We start from the raw sequence: 25,383 nt of genomic DNA, 5'->3' as shown, positions 1-25,383 counted from the left end.
GCCTCCGCTCCCGCTCGCCTTCATGGAAACCGGAAGGAACCGCCGCCCTGGACCATAGAGTGGAGGCCAGAGAGCCCGGCCAGGGCAGGAAGCGGAAGTTGCCGGCAAGATGGCGGCTGTTGAAGAGGAGGAGGAAGCGGCCCCTTGCCGCGGCCGGAGGATGAAGGCGGCGGCGTGGGTCCTTCGCGGGATGGTCTTGTGCGCCCTGGCGCCGGGTGAGGCGTGGTCGCGCGAGGGGGCGTGGCTGCTCCGGGGAAGTCCGGTGGGGGGCCCAGAGGGCGAGGCGGCAGACGTCGGGCTTCCCCGTGCCGGGCGTCGTCCCGAAACAGTTGTTCTCCGGAAGGGTTGGACTTCAGCTCCCATAATGCCTAACCGGCATGGTCAGGATTCTTAAACTGGGGTCTGTTGAACAAGCCACGATGACCTGGACCAGTGTTTCTCAGCCTTAGCCCCTTGAAGCTGTATGGACTTCAACTCCCAAAATTCCCCAGCCAGCCATGCTGGCTGGGGAATTCTGGGAGTTGAAGTCCATACAGCTTCAAGGGGCTACGGTTGAGAAACACGGTCTGTACAGTGTCTAATCCTCGGAGCCAAGGGGCGGTTGGCCTGTTGTGCTATGCCAAAAACGAGCCCCTCCTGCGGGCTTCGTACAAGGATAAGCCACTTCCATCCGGGCTGAGGGGGCACGGCCTCTTTATTGATGTTGGGCCTTCAAAAACCGCGAAGGAGGCCAGGCTGGGATTAGGAGGGCACCAGTTGAAGCAAGCTGTGTGGAAACTTCAGAAAAAGCTCAGGCTTTGGCATCTGAGGGACAGCCAGCTTGCCGGGTGATTTAACGGAGCCCAGCATTAAGCCCGGTGGCGGAGGTTTGGCTTTGGAGGGCGTCTCAATTCAGGGTCTGCCTTGTGTCCACGCTGCATAACACTTTCTCATCTGCAAATGGAAGCTGTATAGGACTGTTTCAATGCTACTGCTGCTTGCTGGCTGTTCATAGCCTCTTCTCTTCGTTTCTTTTTTGCTTTGGGGCTCTAGCTTGGCTATTGGGTGTGGGAATGGTGTGCTTGTTATAGGCAAACTTTACTGAGTTTATAGATATGGGCTGGTTTTACTTAGCATCTTCTTAATATGATTTTTTTTTATTGTATTATATCCTTTTTTTCCCCAGGAGTTCACTGTGGAATAATATGGGGGTGATGATGGTTGATTATCATAAATAGAGGTGGAGGTGCCTCTAAGGATCTGGGAGGGGGGGTTCCTAGCCTAAGTCTCCTGGGGAAGCATCATAAAATTGCTTTTCTCTTGGGAGGAAGATAAAGGAGAACTTATTGAGCAAAAACTTTTAGCTTTGTAACAGGCTGAAGTTTAGCTTGCTTTTTTTTTTTTTTTTTTGGTAAAGAGAGACCCTTAATGCTATAAGTAGAATGTAAGTAAAGAGGAAAAGGCAGCTGGTGTTAGTCACAGCTTGCTAAAGAATGGAGGTATTTGCACCGTACAGTGCATTTGGTCATGAAGGAAATTCTAGGGAAGAATTTATCCACTCTGGTTCAATTCTCATTTTATACCTCCAATCTGGGCAAAATCTCAGAGGTCTTTTGATTGCACAATTTGGAGGTGGAGGGTTGTGAAACAAGTTTTCCTGACTTCTCATTGACCACAGGTTCTGCTTAATTGTTGAGGTAACGATGAAGGTTCTCTTGCCCAGATGAGTGCAACTAATTATTTATTAATATTTTTATTTACATGACTATCCTATGATTATGTTAGCCCATGTTCCCCCACTGCCTGGAACTTTGCCTTTAGCTCTTCCCATTGCTTCAAACTCTGTAATGAATTGACTGGAAGGTGGGACTAGGGCAAAGTATTGGACTTTGTATCCAGCTGCTGTAAATTCTGGGAATTGAAATTCACCGCGCCTATATGAACACTTGGTTAATCTGCTCTGGTTTGCCAACACCAGAGCAGAATATTCCTTTTTTCTAGTCGCTTTTCTTTTTTTGCTGAAAGTCATTTCCCACTAACTTCATCACTTTTTGTGCAGGTTCAGGGTGGTGTAACTCCGTGGAGAAGAAAATCTATATCCCGCTGAACAGAACAGCCACCTGTGTCCGTCTCCTGAATGCCACCCATCAAATAGGCTGCCAGTGTGAGTGTCTTGTGTTGAAGGAATATTTACTTGGGAAGGGTAGAGGGGCAATGCCAGCTCGCCCATGTCTGTTTGGTCATAAATAGGCCAGGCAGGTGTGGACAATAGGCAGGCTACCTGCAGCTCCAGATCTGTTTTGGTGGTCCCCAGAACCCATGGTGCCATGCCACCAGAGTTCCACAGCAAAGGAGCAATATAGGACAGCAGGAACTTTTGCTTCTCTTCTTCTTTTTTTTTTTTATGAATCAGAGCACTGGATGGTCCTCTGTCAGAGATGCTCAAGTGGATCCTGCATTGAGCAGGTCTTTGGACTAGATGACCTCTGAGGTTCCTTCCAATTGTATGAGTCCTAAAAGAGATGAATCTTAACTATTCTCCCCAAAAGAGCTTAATCTTACAGTCCTGTCTGTGAGGGAGTGAAGTTGGGGTTGCAAATCAAATTGTTGAGGCCTATTCAGTAAAGTAACATTTAGCGTTATGCGCAAACACAGGACTTGCTCCATCCTTTCATAAACGACTTTTAAGGAGGGGGAGCAAGCAAAGATTTTGCAATGAAAATTGCAGAGTACTGGGAGAGTGCTTTGTAGACCAGAGGGGTGCGGGAATGGAGATTTGGAGGTCATCCCCAGAAAGTCTTCAGAGATACTGTTTTGGGCAGGGCAGAGTTCTTGCAGCCAACAGCCATTCTTTATTTAACATTTCAGGGGCTTGGAGGGTCATTGAGGACACTGCAACATCAATAGAAAGGGTGGTACAAACCACTGGTTCATTTTCTGGATGTTAAAGTGTTATTAATAAATGAAATGGCTGACTTGATATTTGCAGAGGCTAAATACAGCTATTTTATCCTTAGTCCCCAAATGGGGACAATCGGCCAATTATTGGGGGTGATACAGGAAAGCCTTGCAGAACCCTGAAAAGAGCCCCGTCCATCGCAAAAGGGCTCTGGGAGTGGCACAATGTGTCCTAGAGGGAGGGGGGTGCAACTGCTTGGTCACAGGCCCCCCGCTGCTGGTTTCGGAGGAGGTATAATTCTGCTTATCTGATGTCCTCAGTCTGACTTTTTCTCACAGCCTCTCTGAATGGAGATACCGGAGTAATTCATGTAGCAGAGGAGGAGTCGGATCTGAACTGGGTGCTGTCAGATGGGCCACATCCCCCTTACATGGTACTGCTAGATACAAAGCTTTTCACAGGGTAAGTGGGCATTTCCCTCCTCCCCCCAAAATTTTTCCTTATTTTTCCTGAATCTGCAACTTCTGCAGAAAAAGTTTAGCAAGATGTTCCTTTGGTATCCAGTGACCAAGTGCACAGTTTTACTTTAGCATCATGTGCCCTGGACTGTTTTTGAACTACTGTCCTTCGGTAGATAGTTGGGGAGAAAAATGGCCCCAGGAGATACTTGCTAGGTATAAAGAAAGACACTGGTTCATCTCTCTTGGCACCTGCTGTTTTGGCTTAATAACGTCTGTTTGTGTTTTTCCAGTTTTCCAAGCAGAAGCAAGCCAGAATCCCATGCAATAAATGAAGTGTGCATAAAGCCCTCTTGGTTTCTTAGCTGTGTTCTACCACAGTTTCGTGTGAACACAAGCCATTAATCTGTGTACTCTTTCCAGTCACTTGAAAATGCTTCTGGGCAAAAGGCAAGAATGCCTCTCTGGGGAAACCCTAGGAAACCTAAGATTTATTCCATTCCTATAGAAAGTAATGCTATTTTTTGTTTGTCCCACCTTGACTTCATCCCCTTAGTGCTGTAGTAGCAGGTAATAAAAATATGGTTATATTTTTCATGTTGTGGTTCTCTTGGCAGAAGAGTGATGGAGAAGCTGAAGGGCACCTCTCGGATCGCAGGGCTGGCGGTGGCTCTCTCCAAGACCAGGCCCCCTGAAGGCTTTTCTCCCGGCTTGCAGTGTCCCAACGATGGCTTTGGTGAGGATGGAGGAAGCCTGGCCCTTGTGGGGTGTTCCAACTTGCCTCTTAAGCGCTTGCCTGGGTTGCTTCTGTGCTGGCTGGCTTCTGATCAAACTCAGCCAGAGTGGGAGAATTTACACTCCCTTAAGATCAGTCCCTGTCTTCCTCGTAATCCTCTGGCAGACATTTGGGTTGAAAAAGAGCAACGCCTGAGGTCAGCTGTCATCAAAAGGGGAATCCTTCTGTGGAGCCTTTTCAGTTGTGGAGTTACTATCACTGCTAAGGGGAATCGTGCCCTTGAGAAATGAGTGGAGAATTTCTTCTGCTGAAAAAAAAATGGGAGAGTTTGTCCATACAGTTTTTCTCCCTATGTAATTTGAAAGGCTGTTAGTGCCCACAGTTGACTGTAATGTGGAGGTTTAAGAACCTGGATGATGCTTTAATGTATGTGTGAGCAAGCCTCGTGTGCAGAAAGGCAGGCAGCTGGAACTGCGACCCTGGAAAGGAGGCAGATAACAGCAACCAGACTGTTGCTTTTCCTCTGGTGTGAAAGGAGCCCAGTATATGGGCACAATGCCATTGTTTATGGTACATGATGTTAGTATCTCAAGTAAGAATAGAGTCACACTAGTTTAGAGGAATGTAGGGGCACTGTGGTAAAGTCATCCCCTAAGTATTATCTAAGACATTCCAACTATAGAGATCATAATATGATTTACAATATTTTCTTTATTGTTCCTGTGTAACAAACCAAAGGTATATATCCCGTGACCTTGCTTTGTCCAGGGCTCTTCTGTATTCCTTTGGTGAGGAACCCAATGATCACTGTAATTGTGTGTGCTGCTGAAAGATATTTCTTTCAACTGTCTCCAATCACTTTGGTCCGTACACACATGCTTTTCTGCCTCTTTTCCCATTTTCCTACTTCCTTTCGACTCCTACCTTGTCTCATTCCTCTTTTTCTTCTCATCCCCGACTTTAATTCTTTCTTTCTGGCACTCCCCATGACTTGACTTGATTTCACAGTCAAATGTGGAGAATGTTTTCAGCAACCTTCCTAGCTCTGTGACAGGCCATGATTTCCAAGCCTGGGAGCACACATGTCTCCTTGCTCTGAAAGCTTCTACTCTTCCAGCAGCTGTGATTCGTGGATTCCTCATCTCTTTCCTCTTTTTCGTTCAGGCGTCTACAACAGCAGCTACGGCCCTGAATACGCCCATTGCAACATGACCAAGTGGAATTATCTTGGGAACAGCCTCTCCTACCTGGACTTTGGCTTCCCTATCTTCCTTCTTCAAGATGAAACTGAAACTGAGGTTATTAAGCAGGTACCGTACTTTATGAAAACTCTGCCATCCTTTCCTGCAGCAGGAAGGACAAGAGAATATTTTAAAGCGTGCAGCTAAACACAAAAGTTAGTACCCAAGTATAAAAAATTAATTTATCTGAGCAAAAAATATATCAACAAAACAGTGAAAATAAGAGAGGGAGAATCAGGAACCAACCCCCCCCCCCGCAAACTACAGAAAAGTTATTTTAAAAAGAAGAAGAAACAGCTCAGGAATATAAATTTGAAATCTAAAGGGGAGCAGAAAACAATAAATATCCATATTCAATGTCTCTGTTCAGAGACATTTGTATACCTGGAAGTAATCCATTAGAAATGTTTAATGCAGCAAATTGGGTGAGATTTTGGCATTCTCTTGTAAAATCTGAAAAGACTGTTGTTCTAGTGCAGTGTTTCTCAACCTTGGCAACTTTAAGACGGGTGGACTTCAACTCCCAAAATTCCCCAGCCAGCCATGCCATGCTGGCTGGGGAATTGTGGGGGTTGAAGTCCACCTGTCTTAAAGTTGCCAAGGTTGAGAAACACTCCTCTAGTGTATGTATAGCACTTTCAGCATTTGAAAAGCCTATCAGTGCTAGGTCTCATTCCATTCAAAAGCAAACTCATTTAAGTGCCAACATAGAGGGGAATTATTGGCACGCTCAGGGGAACTCCTGATATACAGGAGTTTGGGACAGGAAGGGGAGGATCAATTCTTGCTTTGCAGAATTGCAGTCAAGAGAATTCTTCATTTTCCTTTAGATCTATAAACAGTGCAAGTTCTGTGGGGAGGGCCATCAAGGGGAGTGGCAGGGTTCAGGGGCTTTGGCTTGATCTCATCATGGCTGCTCTCTCTGCCCCACAGTGATTCAGCCAGACCTTGGCAACTGGCAGAAGCCAGCCATGTGGACTTCTCTCCCACCTCAGCAAAGGGGGTTCCTGGAAAATATTTCTCCACTCTAAAGGAATAGGAGAGCTGGTTCAGCTTGTATGTTCTGGTTGTACTGAGTAAATAAAACGAAGGAACCATTTGCAGAGGCAAAAAGCTTGCCATGTTGATTCTCTGCTCTGCCCCATCTCTGTTTTTTGAAATGTTAGGTTAAGAAATCAAAATAAGGAAGTCCCATATGATACGAGTTATTGTTATAACTGACTCTTTACTTGGATGTGGTTTGTACTGAATATGTTTAAAATGTGGCAGTTTTAATGTTTAGATATTGAGATATAAGACCATTTTTAGTCATGCTAGAATTCTTTATATGAATGAATATTTGTTTAATTAAGGTGGTGCTTTCCCAAAGAGACTTTGGGGGGTGCCATTTAGTTGGAGTCAGTCACAGGGTGAGGTTGGTGTATGGCTCAGAGGATTACCGTTTTTTTTACTTTAGTTTTAATAGTAGATGTCATGACTCCTCTGGGTGTGAACTGTCGAGAATAACATCACACATTGATGTAAACAGATAAGCAGTAGTTTGGTTTTTATCAGCTTTGTGGCTTCAGCGTTAAAGAAAGTGCAGCTAGTCCTATGAAAAAGAGTTTGCTAATAAACTGTCAGTTCTGGTTGCTTGGATGATGAAGACATGCCCACGACTCCACAAAACTGCCTGCTTCTAAAAATCAAAACACTCCCTGCTTTGTTCGCAGTGCTATCAGAAGTACAACACCCCCCTCAACGGCTCTGACCCCGAATACCCCCTCTGTGCCATGCAGCTCTCCTCCCACATGCACGCGGTGACCAGCACCGTCACTTGCATGAGACGCAGCACCATTCAGAGCACCTTCAGCCTCAACCCAGGTGAGCCCAGCAGGGGGGAGCCAGGGGCGGCTGAGCCGGGCACTGAACTCGAAGGCAACGATGCCCAGCCTGCTCGAGCCATGGGGAACGCCAGGCCTTTCCGCAGCACGCCGTGGCTGCCCTCCATAGAGTGGAGGAACTCAGACAAAAACATGCCTTAGTCATTTTTAAATTGAACTTTCATCAGTGATGGATATAGTTAATAATGCTTCTCTTGGGTTATGTTATAATTGTTATTCCGTGGCCACGTTTGGAGGGACTCTGGTTTTGGGGGCTACCCTGTGTCAAGCCATTCTCTCTCAGAACCCCCCATCCTCGGGGACACACAGTCTTATCCATTGTACATTCAGTCTTGAAAAATACACAAAATCCTGGCCTAGCCATTTTACCAGTCATAAACTCCTCCACCTCTTGCCTGAACTGGGAGGAGGAAAAGGTCCAAGTGCTATGAAACAACAACCTTCAAATCCAGGATTTCTCAGCCTTGGCAACTTTAAGACACCCAGAATTCCCCAGCCAGTATGCTTGAAGATTTGTGGACCTCAACTCCCAGAATTCCCCAGCCAGCCAGCTGGGGAATTCTGGGAATTGAAGTCCACATATCTTAAAGTTGCCATGGTTGAGAAACCCTGTTCTAATCTATTGTGCTCCCAATTAGTGGGATCAGTTCTGTGCAAGTAGAAATCCCCTTTGTGCAGTCACCATCAGTCATATTCCTGGGTTTTGGTGTGCAACCAAGCAAGAAGCAACAATATTCTTTCCAGCTTTTGTGTGTGTGTGTGGGAGGAATGGAAAACTGGCTTGGTTTAATTTATCTAAGACTTTACAACATGCCCCCCTAAAATAGGAGATGGAAGTTCTGGCAGCTTGGGTTTCAGTGATGCCAGCTGCCCCCCCCAGCCCTCAGCTGCCAAGAAAAAAAAAAGTAGCTTGACCCATTGTCAGTGGATGCCAGAGGTCTCTGGAGAGCCAGGGTTCAGTTGCAGAACCGCCCCCAGCCAGCCAGGGTTACCCAACTGGGTATGATGGATTAATGCAGTTTTGATGGTTCAGTGGCAGAGTTTTCCTTTTGGTATTCGGAAGGTTGCGTGTTCAAACATCAACATTTCCAATGGGGCTTTGAGGTAGCCAGTCTGCCAAAAAAGATCTCACTGGCCTGGCCGGAGCTCTGTTTCCCAGGTTTGCGTTGATTTTTTTTTATATACGTACATATAAATATATATACATACGTGTATGTGTGTGTGTGTATATATGTAATTTTTTATTAAGGGTTTTGAATAAAGAGTAAAAATTAACAAGAAGTAATATAAAGTAAAGAAAGGAAAAAAGAAAGAAAAAAAAATACAAAAGGTGCAGAAAAGGAAGAATGGAAAGAAATAGAAGTAGCTTCCGATTTTCTTTGCCGAAAACATAAGTACAATTACAAAATTACCTTTTACTCTATGGTTACAAAAATAAAAGCTCTCTTTTTTTCTATGATCTGTTTTTTCTAATCATCAAAGCCATAAATCATAAGTTCATTTTTCTCTGTTTCATTCAAAAAGTCTATAAAGGGTTTCCAGTCAGCAATAAACGTAGAGATAGTCTTTTCTCTGATCAAAGAAGTCAACTTAGCCATCTCTGCAAGTTCCATCATCTTCACCAACCGTTCCTCCGTTGTGGGTAGTGCTGAGTCTGTCTACTTTCGAGCGTACAATAATCTCGCTGCAGTTATCACGTACCAAGTTTGCCTTGATTTTTGGCTGCTTGGGAGCTGTTCTCAGCGTTTCTGGATCGCCTTTCAGCTCAGCACGCAGGACCACTGGCACAGGTCTTATTCAAGAACTAAAGTCCTCGATGGCTGGTGCTGTGGGGTGGGTTGGCAATTCCCAGGTCAGAAAAGGGCCAGCGATGCCATGCTGCTGCTGCTCTGCTTTCAGAAGTCGTCTGCGATCCTCTTGCTGATTATAACGTGTGGAGTACGGTGCGGCCGGTCAATGATTCGGAGAAGCTGGATCCTAAAAGTGTCGTCATTGCTTCCTCTCGAGTAAGTGTTGCCTTGCCAGGGCAGGGTGCTGAGTTCTGGTTTGTTCCCTCATTTCTGTGTTGTGGAACAAAAACCTGATTGGCCTAATCCTGACATAGTTTGGGAATTCTTGTGTGAAATGGTCACGCTTCTGCGTTTTTCTTTTTCTTTTTCTTTTTTCTTTTTTTTTTTTTTGGTAACTTGGAAGATGTATTTTGTTTCATTCTGAACTACTTTTAATGCAAGATTCCAAAAAGGACTTGCAAACTTAACTTGACTTTAAAATGCTTGAAATCGTTTTCTGCAGCCCAGGCACCTTCCAGATGAGTGGACTTTAAACCCCCAGAAATTTCCAGCCCAGATTATTTAGGAATTCTGGGAATTGCAGTTCCAATTCCTCAAGGAGACTGGGGAAGGCTGGCCTAAAACATACAAATTATGCAAATTATAAACATAATACAATAATATATAGCAGATAATGTGTAATAATGTAATATAAGAATACAAAGCAAGAAATTATACAATATACACAACATATAAATTTATTTAAAAATGCAAACTATAAATTGTTTCATTCTGACAGGGCTGGTGCACTCTGGGTTGCTTTGATCAAGCAGCACCATCAATTGGTAACCTGGAAGCACGTCTTCTTTGCCACAGCACCTGTCTTCCAGAATGGGGCTCCCCCTGAGATCCGGGTGGCTCTCACCCAACTGGTGTTCCGGAGGGCCTTGAAGACCTAGTCTTCTCCAAGGCTCTGGGCTAGGGTGGCTGGAGTCCTTTGCTGGGTGTATGATATGTTTGATTACAGGTAGTCCTCATTTAATGACTGCTTCATTTAGTGATCATTCGCAGTAACGATGGTGATGAAAAGTCACTTTGCGACCAATCCTTGTATTGACGACCTCCACAGGTCTGTAAAGCAAAGGAAAGCTGAAGTCAGATCACAAGCGCAGTGACCGCTTCACTTAACAACCGAGTGGCTGGTCCCAATTGTGGTTGCTAAACAAGGACTACCTGTATTGCTGACCAAATTTGCCATCTTGTTTAATGTTTTGTGCTTTCGATTTGGATTGTATATCTGTTATTCTGTTTTTATGCTGTGAACTGCCCAGAGATGATTTGGAGTAGGGCCGTGTCCAAGTTGAAAAAGCAAATAAGTAAATAAAAAAGAGGACAACAGGTCAGCACTCAAAAAGGCACAGCCAGGGCCCCTTCTTCCCCCAGTCTTGCTTGATGAGGGTGGCCTGAAGCAGGAGGGCCAGCTGGAGCTGCCATGGAAAATGCTCCTGCCCATCGTGGCCATCTGAAGCCTTGGTGCAGAGGTCGCTGTCGTTTCAGGCCCCAGCTGCAGTTTCTGAAAACTTGCACGAGCTCATTTTGACGTGCTTGGTAGATTTTGACCATATACTTTTAGAAAATGAATGAAAAATATATTTGGGGCTCGGTGGCTGCCATCTGGGCATAAAGCCAGTTCTTTGAACTGTGCATGGAAACACGCATGGCTGACTTTGGGGAGGGAAATGCTGGCAGATCCTCTGAACTGGCTGGACCTCATTCGTCCTCTTCTTCCTGGCAGATTGACAGTCACTCTTTTTTCTGGAACGTGGCCCCCGGGGCCGAGAGCGCAGTCGCTTCCTTTGTCACCCTCTTAGCCGCAGCTGAAGCCATCCATAAAATCTCTGATGTTCAGTCGCTCCCCAAAAACATCATGTTTGTCTTCTTCCAGGGGGTAAGTTCTCATTTTTCTTTTCTTCTGGACTCTGCGGCTTGAAACGGATCTCCGATTCGGTCCCTGGAACCCGTGGGTGGGCCTGGAAGGTCTCGCTCTTCTGAAATCTCAAGGAGCAACCAGCCGCCGGCCCCATCGACCTGTGCCGTGGCTTGTTGTGACCCAATTTCCCCTGTGCTTTCAGTGGAGAGAGCTTGCCGCCACTGGATTAGGAATGAGATTTGCACTAGAGGGCTTCCTTGTCGTCAGCTAGAAAATATCATGCCCTGCAAGAACGGAATTTCCCCTGGGGAATGAATAAACCAACTAGAGAGACAGATGTTCCGAATCCCAGTTCCACCAGAGAATTAACTAATGATGGGAGAGAAGGCTCAGGAACACTTAAATAGGAAAACCTCACAGCATTTTTTTGGAGATGCCTTAAAGCAGTGTTTCTCAACCTCCGCAACTTTAAGATGGGTGGGCTTCAACTTCCAGAATTCCCCAGCCAGCAAGGCTGGCTAGGGAATTCTGGGAGTTGAAACCCACCCAATCTTAAAGTTGTGGAAGCTGAGAAACACTGCCTTAAAATGATTTCAGTCTGGTTTCTCACATTTGCTTGTGGAACATCCCATAAACAAGCATTAGAAAGTGTGTTGATTTTATATAAGGGGCATAATAGCATTCCTCAAACCAATGTCCTCCTGAGACACCCGACTTCATTTCCCAGAATTCTCAGATGGCAGGCAGGCACACGGCATTCTGGGAACCGAGACCCAGCACATTGAGAGCATATCAGGGCGGGGGAGGCTGTACAAAATCAGTCAGGAAAGAGTCCAAGGTAACTCTCTCTGTGGAAGGGAAGGATTGATGGTTTAATCATGGTTATGCTGGGAAAGGAGTAGATTTTACCTTCTTCATTTTAGCACGCTGTACTGTATAATCTGCAGTAACAAATGAAATAGGAGAAAAAGCAACATGTTTGTTGGTTCTGGTCGTGCTGGCTTCGGAAGAGAACTGTTCACCCATTACTGGGAGAGGCCATAGGAAACTGGCCCAGCTGGGTTTCGCCCAGAGTAGAGGAGGGCTCCTGGCAGCAGAACCGGAGCACCCCAGTCATTTCAAGGGTGCCAAGTAAAGTGGGCGGTTGGTCAGAAGCAATCTTCTCGAACCTGATGCCCTCCAGTGGTGCTGGAACTGTAATTTTCAGAATTTCTAGCCGGAAAGGCCGTTTCCTGCCGCCCGTGGGCAGCAGCTGTGGGCAACAATATGCCCCCAGGGGGCAGGAAAGGGCCCTTCTCTGTTGCTCATCCCCTAGCAACTGCCACACGCAGGCACGCCGTCTCCAAACATAAAGTCATACGGAGCAGATTAAAAATATATGTGCACACTGAAGCAAAAAGCAGTTAATTTGGGGGAAATGGCAGCTGCGCAAAGCCAAGAGGATATTTGAAAAGGGGGGAGGGGGTGGGGGGCCGATGGTTAGCAGCTGATGTTCCCCTCCAGGCATCTGGTTGGGAGGCCTCCTTTGATCAGCGCTGTCAACTTTACAGGGGCTTCCGCAGTCCTGTAAAATGTCCACGTGATCGTCTCTTCCCCGCCCCCCCCCACATGGGGGGAATTGGCAGTGGCGCCCTTCCTCAGAGGGCCACAAAATTAGTCATTACACAATTGTGATCGTGAAACCAGAAGTCATCAGCTCTATTATGTTTTAGGATTCTCAGCGCCTGGCAGGTCTGTTGTCCTCCTTACGACGTCTCTGTAGGGTTTTTCCAACTTTCCATGCTGTCGTGTGGTGTTGTGGGGAAGAATTTGCAGCTCGTCTAAGCAAGCTGGCGGTCAGAAGACTGAGCTGGGACCCAGGAGACCCCATTCTTCACGTTGCCCTAGATCAGTGTTTTTCAAACTTGGCCACTTGAAGCTGTGTGGACTTCAACTCCCAGAATTCCCCAGCCAGCATTTGCTAGGTTTGAAAAACATTGCCTTAGATCAGTGTTTCTCAACCTTGGCCACTTCAATTCCCAGCTTGCTCACTGGGGAATTCTGGGAGTTGAAGTCCACACTATTTCATACCACCTCAGTGGATGAAGAACTCTGTGTGGGATGGTTAATTCCAGAAAACGCGTTGTTCGGTTCTGAATGTTGCCTTTCTTTTTTTTTTCCCTCGGCCCAACATGGTTGCTCTACTATTTGGCTGAGATGTTACGAGGGTTTTGCAGAAACTGCATAAAGCTTTAAAAGCATTAAGCCTGTTTTGCAGATTAATGTTACAGTTCGTTGCTACAGCTGGATGGCTGGACACTCTCTGCCTCTTTTCTGGGAGGCCATTTCTGAATTTCCCTTCCCCTCTTAAGGAGACCTTTGACTACATTGGCAGCTCCCGCATGGTGTACGATATGCAGAATGACAGATTCCCCATCAAGCTGGAAAACGTCGATTCCTTCCTGGAGCTCAGCCAGGTGAGGGAAGACAAGCTGGTGCTGGTTTTGCTTTCCAGCAGCCATTTATCTGATTGCTTTTGGGATGTTGGCTTCTAGTGTACTTTCCGTATTTTGGAAGCGAGGAGTGGAAGGAGCCAAAGAGAGTTGGGCCTCTGGGACATGAGAATGCCCAGATGTGAGTCTGATGTCCGCTTGTATCTCACTTGCGTCTTGCAAGAAGATGTCTCCCGAATCCAATCGCTAAGAGCGAACTCCGTTTAATTTCAGATCACATTCCTGGTTCTGAGATTTTTGCACCAGGCCCTGGCTGGCGGTCTTGGGGTTCTAGTAAAAAGGGAAAAAAGAAGTAGATTGTGGGTTCATCCTTGTCATTTACTGTGCCCATTCAGTGCAGATAGCTGCCACGGGGGCAGGGGGGAGACTTGGCAACGGCTGACTTTTAAAAAGGTTGCCGCTCCCTGTCACCCTGGAGAAGCTGCTCCATGTTGAAGTGTGGCCTTCAGCGTGTTTCTGGTTCTGCACCTTGGCTTCCGCTCCTGATGGGAGGCTACGTTGCAGAAAGCCACTGGCAACCATTGAAGTGTGCCCTTCGTGCTCCTTCTGTTGCAGGTGGCACTCCAGAGTAACGCCTCTCTGTGGATGCACACCGATCCTGTCTCTCGGAAGAACCACGAGATTGAGGTAGTGAGTTGCTTCTATGGAGGCTGTGAATTGTGGTGCTTGCAGGGAAGGATGGAGAAAGCTACCGTTTGCCTCCGATAGGCCCTTATGGAAGTCCTGGGGATCGAGGGCTCTTAGCCTTGCTGGCAGCGGGATGGCCTCTGCCGGGAGACTCGTGGGCTTCCTCGGGCAGCTGGTTGGCCACGGGGGGAACAGATGGCTGGACTAGATGGGCCAGGGGTCCGATCCAGCAAGGCCAGCTCATGTTCGGATGGCCTTGGCATCTCTGCTGATGATCTGAGAAACAGCAGCGTTGCCCGTTCTGTTCCTCACGTCACAGTGGACACGTTGACAGAAGGCTGGCCTTTTCTTGCCTCAGTGGAAACCATCCCTCGCCAAAGTGTCAGCATCTCCTCCCCCGTTCAGGCCGTTCCCGCCTTGCCTTGGTCCCCCTGCTCTGCTGCCGCACTTGCCCCCCGCCATCCCCCTGGCCGGGCGACCTTCCTCTTTGAAATCCCAGGGCCGCCTTTCTGCTCCTGCACAGATCCGGCTCACACTCCTCGCCAGCACCTTCAGACCAGCATCTTCTCCTTTGTGTTGCCGGCCTTCGGGTTTCTTGGCCTCTCAGAGGGCTGCCTCCTTCTCCCGGGCTGCTCCCTTCGTTTGGGACAGCTGTCGAAGGCCCCCCTTGCTTTCTTCTAGCCATTCTCGAGTTCCACAGTTTCCAGGAAGTCTTTGGAACCATTCCTGGTCCTCACCTTTTGCCTTGAGGAGATGGAACTTTTCTGCTGTTACTTTTCTCTCCCTCCTTCCTCTGTTCCGAATGCCTGGTGGGTGGGTACCCGTAGGAGATTTTTGCACTTGAGAGCGTTCATCCGGGTGCATTTCTTGGGAGCTCTCCATGTTCCTAAGCACCACTTGGGGTGGGCTGCACCCTGTCTTGGCCTTAAGTCATCAACGTGCCCATTTTAGGGTCATGAAAAGCTTGAACAGTGCATCAGTAGGCTGTTCCAGAGGGGGCTTGATAGAGTTTTTTCTTGTTCAGAGTTCACGGTGGAGGCACCTTCATAATTTAGCTCCTTGTCTTTACTCTTGGCCCTGTTGTTTAGCAAAGCGTCCAGAGGATCGTGGAGACCTTGAACAAGAGCAGCAAAAACACCACAGTGGTGATGAGTGAGATCGGGGTCACCCAGCCGCTCCCACCATGCTCATTCCAGCGATTCCTGAGGGCCTGGCAGATTCCCGGGGTAGTCCTGGCGGACCACTATTCCCAATTTGAGAACAGGTAATGGATCCTTTTCAGAGGTTTGCTTTAATCTATGAACATTTAGAGAGAAGATGCCTGAAAGTGAGTCTGTGGTTTGACCAAGCTGGAGAGGAGATGCTGGAATTTCAAATGTTTCCTTTCCTTACCTTTCGCCTGCTCCTCAGAAGTTTTGAGAGACTTCAGTTGGAATTCTGTTTGGCTAGTTCAAGTTTCCAGTCCTTAAGGCACTCTTACTAGCTCTCCCCACCAAGATCTCTGAAATAGCCATTCATTGAGCATTGCTGTAAGTTAAGAGGGACTTTGATCAAGACGCAGACAGGCTGCGGCCGGGTGAGCAACCCGCCTTGGGCCATTCAGGGCAGAAAGGCAGTTGAACACGCAGGACCTCCACTTCACTCCCCACAGGTGCCTGGTAGCCACCTAGCAGTGTCTGGCCCCACGTACTGAAGGAGTGCCGGGCTGTTACTTGCATTATTCAGAATACAGATGTAACCTGTAACCTGATTACGAAGCCGCTCTCTCTGGCTCACTTCTTCTCTTTCCATTACTCTTGAAAGCCCAGCAATTTGTTCAAAACCCCAGGTTGATCAAAATCTTCACAGAGCTGCCGCGGCAAAGAACGGCAGTCCGGAATCTGGCCTAAAGCTTGCCAGATGGGACTTTTTGCATAGGACAAAAGCTTGAACTCTCCCCAGCTTGGAGTCCTTGCCAGCGTGGCCCATGGACGAAGCCTTTTCAGAAGACCACATTTTACCTGAGCACCGGGAACTCAGCCGAAAGCAGGGGAGAGGGTCTTGGAACGAGCGTAGCCGTTGCTGGCTGGGGGAGGCAGAAGAAGGCAGAGGGAAAGCAGACGTGCGCCATGTAATTAAAGAGGCGCAACATAATTGTTCTGACAACCACGAGAAATCCAGTTTCGTCTTGCGAACGTTTCCAGCGGCTGGCTGGGTGGCAGCCGCAACTGAGCATCCAGAAGGGACTCATCTGTTCTTCCAGGACTGCTTTGAAACAAAACAAGCAGGGGAAGAAGTATCTTTGTGATGGCCGGGGAAATCCAGATGTTGCAGCCATGGAGTGCTTCCCCGCTTGATCCCCAGGCCCGTTGCCCCACTCCAATATGTGGAAGTCTCTCCTGCCTCGTCGCTCTCATCGCCCACGTTTCCAGACCGAGAGAGGCAAGGAATGGGATCCCGTGCAACTCCTTCGAAGTCCTGGTCCTTGGCTTGTTGACGTTGGGTGGGTGGGGCATGTCTGTAAGTCTAGGTGCTGGTGGCGGCAGAGGGCAATGGGCGAAGCCTTCCCAAGGTTTAACTCTGGGCCAGCTGGCAGTCTAGCCAGGAGTTCCTGCTGGAATGTCGGGGTTCTTCTCTGTGCCCTGCTCGGTCTTGAATCTTCCTGATTCCAGAATCTGCTTCTTCCCCATACGATGGTCTCAGATCTCTGGAGCTAATGCAAGCTTAGCAGATTTACTAGGGGGCAGGGTTTTTTAGGGGAAAAAAAAGCATTTATTTATTTATTTATTTATTTATTTATTTATTTATTTATTTATTTATTTCAATGTAGAAAAATACAAAATATAGGCAAAGCACCAAGATTCGCTAAAAAAATAAATAAATAAACAGAACAATCCTTAACAAAGTTTAAAAAAATATAAAAACCAGGGGGGGGAATTACCCTATATATTAAACTTATCAATAAGCTTACTCATAAATACCATATTGTACTAAAGTATAATCAAATATGACAAATTGTTGTAAAATATCATAAAATCTCTGCCAAAGTAGTACATATTGCTTCATCCTTTTCCAGGGTGAATGTTACACATTTCCAAAATGTGTAACTTATGGAACAATATCACTTTTTCCAGTTTCTCAATTCTATTAAGCAAATAGAATTCCTTAATTCTATTAAGCGCCCCCCCCGCCCCGCCCCGCCGCTTGATACAGCCATAATTCCTGATAAAAGTCAGATTCCAAAGCTTCGGTATATAATTCAACATTCCATTAGCATTAACAAAATGTTAACTGGGGGGCAGTTTTTATCTTCCCTTCCAGTTTGTGCTTTCCCTGGACTTTCAGATCAACCTCCTCCATCCTGGCACTTGCAGCTGTGTTAGGACCGCAGCTCCCAGAATTCCCCATCGACAGTGGAATTCTGGGAGTTGCAGTCCCAACACATCTAGAGAGTACCAAATTGAGGAACGCTGCCGCATATGGTGGCCGTTGCCCATTTTTGACAAGCATCACCTGCTGTCCTTGTACTCTTGAAGCACGTGCTGCCCTTTGGGTTGGATCCTGACTCATTTTGCTCTAAAAGTTAGGGCTAGTGTATTGAAAGGCCTGGTAGTTCCTACGGGAGCCCCTTCACCCGTAGCCCCATGCAATCTCTGGAGTCCTCCTTTCCTTTACAGTTCCTTAAGAGTGGGCATTTTAAAAAGTACAATTAACTTTAAATAAAGATGCCTATAAAAAGGGCGTAACTTACAAGCAATACGTGGGATACAGGAACAAGGTTAGCTGATTTTTATTCTGCAGGGCAGAGCACACAGCAAGGTTTGGGGTAGCCATTCTTTGGGGCAGAATCTATTAAATGAGTGGAATTGTTGATTAAGTGCTGTACAAACGACAAGACTTTGCTGTGTGCTCCAAGTGTGAGGTGGGCAGCTGCTGGTCAGCTCCTCACCCGGCCTGAGCTGGCAAAGGTTGACCAGCCCAGGGTGGGCCCATTGGTTAGGGTTAGGGTTTTTCCCCTCTTGAGACGGGCTCACACAACAACCTTCTCATTTCTACGAAAGCATCATCTCTTCAGGGTTTGGTTATCTTCTTAAATGAATTTGTGAGCATCCCCCATTTTGGATTTGGGGGGGTTGTTTGCAGAGGTCTCTCTCCCTCTGCCTCTGCCTCCCCCCTCCCTGCTTCCTTTCTAATAAAGAGCTCATCAAACAGGCAAAGCTACAGAAGGGCCGAGTTAATTACAAACCCTCGTTCAGTGCTTTGAGGAAGGGGGGCGGATTTCTGGCAAAGCCCAGATCCGTCCCCCCGCCCCATCCCAAGGGATCCCTCCCCACACCTGCTCCAGCTAGGACCTCTCCTTGCACCCCTGCCCCACCCACGCCAACACGGCTGCTCCGTCCCTTCTCAGGTACTACCAGAGCGTCTACGACACGTCCGAGAACATCCGGCTGAAGTATCCCGAGGGGCTGAGCCCAGAGGAGGCCCTGAATTATGTGACGGAAACATCTAAGGTTTGCTGGGCCACAGAGGGAGCCGCCCGTCTGTCAAGGGGGGGGCGCTAACTTGGATTGCCTTGCTGGCTGGGTTGTCATAGGGACCGGCAGCCGCCGCCATACGAAGAAAGGTCCCAGAGGGGCTGTCTTGATTCTCCTTTCTTTCTCCCAGAGCTTAGCTGCCATAGCCACCGTGGTGGCCCGCACGCTCTACACACTTGCAGGAGGAAAGGGCGACCCCTTGCCAATTCAGGCGGATCCGCTCACGGTACGTGCTGATGGGATCCGGGGGGTGTGGGGCAAGGAGCCAGGCCTAAGGTTGCCTGCGCGTCCCTTCTGCCTTGGTCCGCGTTGTCCTGCTCCCTGTGAACGCCCTCCTTCCTCCCGCCCCCTTTTCCTTCTGCAGCGTTGGGTCCTCCCCCTTGCCCCAGGTTCAGCATGCAAGATTCCCAGATGCTTTGGCTGGCAAGATGCCCTCCCCTGACTGGTTTACGTGGTGCAGAAAAGCTTCTGAATTAGGGCCGGCATAATTTATTCAGCCGGTCTGGAGGGGCAGGTCAGGAGCTGCACAGAGTGTGGAATTCCTTCTCCCCATCCTGCCTTTTGAAATTCCTGCTCACCCCTTCCATCTCTTTCTGTAAAACCACCAATCATGGAACTTTCTACCTGTCTCTTCAGCGATCAGATGATGAATTTATTCTGTTTCTAGTCTGCTGCCATCAAGCAATTACTGAGGTGCACAGAAATAATTACAAAATATGTAGCATTAAATATCCACCGTATAATAATACAAAAATTAAAAGGGATGCCTTAAAGTAATGCAGAGGTGATCCTTCCAAAAATTAAATTTCAAAAGCCCTCTAGAAGAGCCCTTCCTTGCTTTTGTTAGGGCATTAATATGAGGGTAATACGGCTTTTGTGGGGAGGCTGTTCCATATTATAGGGCCCATCGCTGCGAAACATCTCCTGGCCTCAGTTCCCCTGACTTCACAGTAGTGGCAAACTACAAGTAATTTCTCTCAGGATGTAATGTGCTCATGGTGTTTAATGCCACAAATATATGGGCCACTAGATTTTGTACCCACTGCAGTTTCTGGGCCTCCTTAAGGCAGTCCCACGTAGAGCATGGTGCAGTAATGTAATTGGGTGGTAATGAATTACAAGGTCCTCTGGCCGTGGACGGGGCACCAACAGAAGTCAAGCAGATGGTTTCCTGACCAGCCTCTGCTTGCTTGCCACTCATCCATCTCGCAGTAGCTATGTGCCCAGGAGGTCCTGCAAGTCCTGGATCTGCTCTCTTGGGTCCTGCTGCCCCTTTGAGAGACAATGCCCGAGCTGACAGAGAACCTCACTGAAGAAACAGTAGCCCCGTCTCGCTTGGGGTCGACTTCAGCTTGTTTCTTTAGATCCAGTCCCCAACCATCACCAGGCACCAGGACAAGACTTGCATCGCATCATTGAAGCAGCCCAGGATAGTGATGTGCAGTTGGGTAACGTTACGTCAACCCCACTAGATAGACCAGTCAATGAAATCAAGTCCACAGGATGGCTAAAACTACTTTTATTGAGATAGACACCAAATCTTGCAAGTCTGATTGTGCTGAACCTCTTCAACATCTTTGTAAAAGGCTGACAGTCTTATAGTTCAGTGAATCAGGAAGGTGTCTGCTTGAGCAGCTTCTGAACGTTCTCTGGACATTCCGGACTGAATGCTTTAGCCCCCTTTGCCTAGGCAACAGAGCCTGCATATCTTCATCGAGGTCACCTTCCTTACTCTCTACGTATCAGCATGTTAGTACCACCACATCCCAAACCTCTGCCAGTGCTTCATGTAAATGGTGGGGAGAGAACTCATCCCTGGGGCATTCCAGTTGTAAGAAGACACTGGACTGAACTCTCCCCACACATAACTCCCAACTGGAATCATATATCAGGAAGATTGTCCTCGGTCTCTAGAGATGGCCCAGAAGGATGCCATCAAAGCCAGCTGTGAGATCTAATAGAAGTGCTGCGTCTTCTCACGCAGGTCCCCACAAAGATCAAAAACAAGCATGACTCCTGCAGTTTCCAGCCCACGCCCAGGTCTGAATTCTGACTGAAAAGGAGCCAGATAATTTAGGTGCTAGGATGTTAGCTCCTCACCCCAGTCTCAACAACCTTCCCTGAAAAGGGAAGGCCAGAGACAGGGCAATAGCTGTCTGGATCCAGAGAAGACCTCTTGAGAAAAGGGCATTCTGCAGCCTCTTTCAAGCCACAGGAGATACGCTCTCCCACAAAGAGGAGTTGACCATCTCTGATCAAAGGAGCCAGCTGAGTATGACTCCTACCCTCTGCGAAAACCAGGAGAGGCACTTATCCAATCCACAAGGTTGGGGGACATGCTAGTGAATGCCCCATCCATTTCCTCAGGATTCATAGGCCCAAACAAGCTCCAGTTAATATAGCCAAGATGTCACGCTGATCTTCACGATTGACTTTGCCCACGTGGAGTCAAGACTATTGTGAATCTGAACAACTTTATGGGCATTGTCACAGTGGTCAGAGGGGAGATCATCTGGCATTTCTGCACCCAAAATGGAATTTGTCACCCTAAATAAGGCTGTTGGCTGACGATCTACGGACGCAATAAGGGAGGAGAGAGGCTTTTCACCTCTATTATGGGAGGCTTCAGCATGAGCTCAATCAGATTCACTTTGAGTCATCCTCCACTGGCACTCCTAGCACCGTTTTTTTAGATAACTCATTAGAAAATATATACATTAAGTTCTTGGTCTGCCAAGTCCTGCATCTTCTTCAGCATTCAGTAGGCTTCATGGCTAAGTGGAAGGGTGGAAGCTGCTCTCTTCTGGGGCTGGTACAGACCTCTGTTAGCTGCTGCTCTTTAAACCTTGGTGCCTTGACGCTTTGCCTTTTTCTTCCAGGTCACCCGCATGCTGTATGGTTTCCTGATCCAGTCCAACAACTCCTGGTTCCAGTCCATCACTAAGCCAGATTTCAAAGGGCCTCTGGGTGAGGCTAGTATGTGTGTGTGTGAGAGAGAGAGGAAAGACTTCAGGGGTGAAGGCTACTGCCTGAGAGCTCTCCTTTGAACCCCCCTCTCCTTGCTGTTCCCTCCCAGGTGACGAGCCCCTCCAGTACTACATTGCTGTGTCTAGTCCTGTCAACTCCACCAGTCTGGTTCAGTATGTCTTGGCCAACCTCACAGGTACCCGCCTTAGAGACAACACCACCAAGGACCATTGCAAAGCTTCCAAGGAAGATGTGAGTCTTCTCATCCTCTCGTCAAGCACTGTTTTAAAAAACCTGGATAAAATAAGCAATCACTAGGAAAAGTATAACAAACATTTACTGTTTAAAAAGTTCTGGAAAATAAACAGCCGGGTGATGAAAACTTAGCAATGAAACCCTGCTGGACTTCCTTGGGGAATTTGCCATCTGAGATCTCTTCCCTCTTCTGTTGCCACCACCCTAACTTTTGAAGGCATCTGGAGAAGATCTCAGATGAGGCTGTTGATATCCCAGCAAATTTGCACAGGATTCAGGGACCTTCTGAGGATCTTAGTCCCAAGCTTGTCTACCTCATAGATAGACAGGTACAGTTCCTGAATGTACAGCTAGCCAGGAGCCTAGCTAACCCTAACCCCAACCTTTTGTGCCCACTGAAGATTCCAGATTGGTTCAGTGATTTTTATTGGAAGATGATAGAGGCCTCCCAGCATAAAAGTAGAGGGTAAGAGCCAAGAAACGCCAATGCGTTACAACCATCCTGCTGTTCGGAGGCCCGGCTGATTGTGTCTTCCGCAGGGATGACCCTTTTCTGCACACACCTTAAGGGAGCCTCTGCCAGTGGGGTTATCTGGAATAGGGCAATTTCTGCAAATCTATATATGGACAGATTCCTATCAAGGCAGTCCCTCAGGTAGCTCAGCTTTCATTTTAAAGCGTTCATGTTCAAAGCAACCTGTTAACAAACAGGCTTTGCCTCTGTTGCCCTCCTCTGCAGTTGTATGACTACATGTGGGTGCAGGGCTCTCCGTACCCCAATTCCACCTCTCCCCGCAAGCCGTTCTGCGTCAGGTCGACTGTCCGCCGCACGCCAGCGTCCTCCCCGGCTTTTGAGCTCAAACAGTGGGGATCCACCGAGTTTTCCACGTGGACTGAGAGTCGCTGGAAAGAGCTTCATGGCCGGATCTTCCTGGTCGCCAGCAGGGAGCTTGAGGTGAGGCACCGAATGCAGCGGGACGGATCAGTCTGCTGAAGCGCACGACTTTGCACCACGGTCTCCTCAGGGAGACTCGCTGGGGGCTGGGCTGGGCGAGGCCTTGGTTTTCCCACCAGAGCCAAGGGCTGGTGCAGATGGGTCTGTGGAACCTGAGCTGGCAACACCTGACCAGGAAAGGTATTTTGGAGGTCGAGGGAAAGTTGTCCCAGCGCATAGCTGCTTTTTAAAAAGGCAAATTCCACTAGGACTGCTGGTGCAGTAATACGGTCGAAGAGCCATGTATGGTTCTAACTCCCGCACCTTAAAAAGTTATTTTAAGTAAATAAATGGGGTAGTACGGAGCTCAAAAAGATATAAAGAAAGGCAACTGAAATGATGAAAGCTCCCCGACGAAGAACTGAACTTGGAGGAAGAGGGAGATGTGATCAATATGCAGTCGTGCCAGTCCCTCTCTCACAGTGTTCGAATTCTGCATCATCGACCAAAACTAAATGCAAGACAGACAGGTGTCAACATGTTTTCACCCAACACGTTGTGGCATTTGCCGCCGACAGTTGTTGTAATGGCAGCCCATTTGAGGGGAGTGGGATTCACTGCAGGAAGCAACAATCAATTCTGGCCATTTTTGGTTCGAAAGTTCCTGAAAATAATTAAAGGGGGCTTTTCCAGCTTTCTTTATACATGCAAATTAGAAAGTGGTATGAGGCCCTGAAGGCAGAAGTTAACTCCCCCCCCTTAATTCTCTCTTGTGATATCTGAAATTTCGGGGAGGGCAGAACCTCGCTGACGGCCTGCGCCGGGTCTTTCTAGTTAAGAGAACCTGGGGAGGACTTGGAGGTCGTAACTGGTCATGAAACTTGGAGAATTGGCTGAAGAGTGGACTGTTCAAACCCAGGTTATGTCCTCAATATGGCAACCAGGGGATGCGCCTGTAGCAGGGGCAACCTAGAACCCAAAGAATGATAGTATTGGGAGGGACTTCAGGGGTGCTTCAGTCCCACCCCCTGAAAGATCTGCTGAAGGACTTCCAAGAGAAGGCTCTCCAACCTCTGTCTGAAGGCATCCGGTGAAGGGAGATGTGCCACTTTACAAGGCCACCTATTCTGCTGCTTTTTGACAGCTTTTACTATCAAGAATTTCCCTCAAATTATATTTCCCCATTTCAGCTAATTTGTCCTGCGTCTGCTGTCTGGGCCACAGAGAATATGTCCACCCCCTCCTCTATATGGCGGCCTTTTAGAGGGCCAAAGACGGCAATCATATCTCGCCTCTTTCTTCTCTTCTGCAGGCTAAGCGTACCCAGTTCATAGGACATTTTTACATAGGACTTGGTTTTGAGTCTCCTCACTGGTGTTATAACCCTTCTCTGAATTCCCTGCAACTGTTGTTGCCTTTTTAGATTGTGGTGGCCAGAACTGGTCCTGGTGTTCCAAGTAGGCCCTGACCCATGGCCTAGTGGAGGGGGACAACTTCTCACAATCTGATCTCTGGGCTTCAGCGATCCGAAATGTGCATAATTTCCTCTGCCATTGAATAACTTCATTTCTTTGGCTGACGCTCTCCCTTTCCAATGCTCTGCAGATCATCACCCTGGTTGTGGGCATCATTATCCTCATTGTCTCGTTCGTTGCCACCTACTTCATCAACGCCAAAGCCCGCGTGCTGTTTTCCACGTCGGGGGACTCTGAAACGGTGGCTTATTGAGAATGGGCTTTGGTAACTCTAGCACTAAGAACCAGGCAAGAAAGAAAGCGAATGAATTTGGCACTGCTGGACCCTTTCCTTGATTACTCTGGAGCGTGGACCTGAAAGGAACGTGTTGATCGCCCCCCACCCCCACCCCCCGTTGAGAGGAGCGTTGCGTGTGTACCGAAAGGCAGTGCTGGCGTGCACGGATGGATTTGGGAGGAGGGCCTGGTCGGGTCTCTCGGACCCTCCTTTTTCACAGCAGCCCAGATCAAATGAGGCGCGTAGCACGTGGGTCTTGGCACACTCTTGTGAGCGGTTAAGCATTGGCTACCAAGAAGACTTTCTGCAGAGCATTTGTGGATCTTCAATCTTTTAGTTCTCCCTTTTTTTTTTTTTTTTTTGAAGATCCAGATGAATTGCTAGAATCTTTTGATTTACGTACATCAAGGTGAAAAAACAAGGGATGCAGCAAAGTTGGAAAGGGGAAATGGGTGTAAACTATCCTTTTTTTTAAAAAAATGGGTTCTTTTTTTGTACATATGATATAAATAGCTTGTTTTAATTAAAAACAACTGGCCCCCTTACTTACAGATTAAATTTGTTGATCCCACCAGCCTTTACCTTATTTGCTTGGTTGCCTGAGAACTCAAGAACGTCGTGTCTGGGGCTGGAGAGATGGCGGGCGGTTCTTCTCTGGGAAGGTGCTACAGCAGCCTTCCTCAAATGAAACCCAGCACATCTGGAGAGCGGCAGATTGGGGAAGGCTGAATAATAAATAGATGCACGCATTTCTCTGTGTTGAAATTGAACAGGTGGTGTTCTGACCCATTACGTTGCTGGGCCAAGCAGCTTCTGGCAGCGGCAGGTTTGTTTCAGTTGTGACTATGCCCGGACTTCTTTGAGACTGTGTTTGCAGCAAGTGCTTACTCATGCTTCACTACAGTTTGATTTTAATTTTCTACAATTAAGCAGAGCGTGCACAACAT

General features: G+C 47.7%; 1 protein-coding gene across 1 annotated transcript; it reads left to right on the top strand.

Moving 5' to 3' along the window:
• Nucleotides 1-60: 60 nt before the first annotated feature.
• On the top strand, nucleotides 61-24,994 carry NCSTN (nicastrin). Its single transcript, XM_007441185.3, has 17 exons — nucleotides 61-215; nucleotides 2,039-2,143; nucleotides 3,217-3,340; nucleotides 3,954-4,072; nucleotides 5,237-5,382; nucleotides 7,026-7,176; nucleotides 9,096-9,202; nucleotides 10,761-10,913; nucleotides 13,247-13,351; nucleotides 13,943-14,014; nucleotides 15,103-15,278; nucleotides 18,402-18,504; nucleotides 18,659-18,754; nucleotides 21,408-21,495; nucleotides 21,605-21,747; nucleotides 22,490-22,705; nucleotides 24,290-24,994. The coding sequence occupies exons 1-17, from the start codon at nucleotides 110-112 to the stop codon at nucleotides 24,410-24,412; spliced, it is 2,133 nt and encodes a 710-aa protein (XP_007441247.1). The 5' UTR covers nucleotides 61-109; the 3' UTR covers nucleotides 24,413-24,994.
• Nucleotides 24,995-25,383: the final 389 nt, after the last annotated feature.

Source organism: Python bivittatus, unplaced genomic scaffold (assembly GCF_059951505.1).
Source record: "Python bivittatus isolate LINGU-HERP-01145 unplaced genomic scaffold, Pbiv_v1 ctg000660_np1212, whole genome shotgun sequence".
Lineage (NCBI taxonomy): Eukaryota > Metazoa > Chordata > Lepidosauria > Squamata > Pythonidae > Python > Python bivittatus.
Note: the sequence above shows the minus strand (reverse complement) of the source record. Positions and strands in the feature narration are given on the sequence as shown.

What these genes read in the sequence shown, in the direction of transcription:
- NCSTN (XM_007441185.3), top strand. Translation starts at nt 110, where the DNA reads ATGGCGGCTGTTGAAGAGGAGGAGGAAGCGGCCCCTTGCCGCGGCCGG. An exon ending in TTCAGGCGGATCCGCTCACG is followed by an intron (nt 18,755 to 21,407) that starts GTACGTGCTGAT and finishes TTTTTCTTCCAG; the next exon opens with GTCACCCGCATGCTGTATGG. An exon ending in TCGCCAGCAGGGAGCTTGAG is followed by an intron (nt 22,706 to 24,289) that starts GTGAGGCACCGA and finishes AATGCTCTGCAG; the next exon opens with ATCATCACCCTGGTTGTGGG.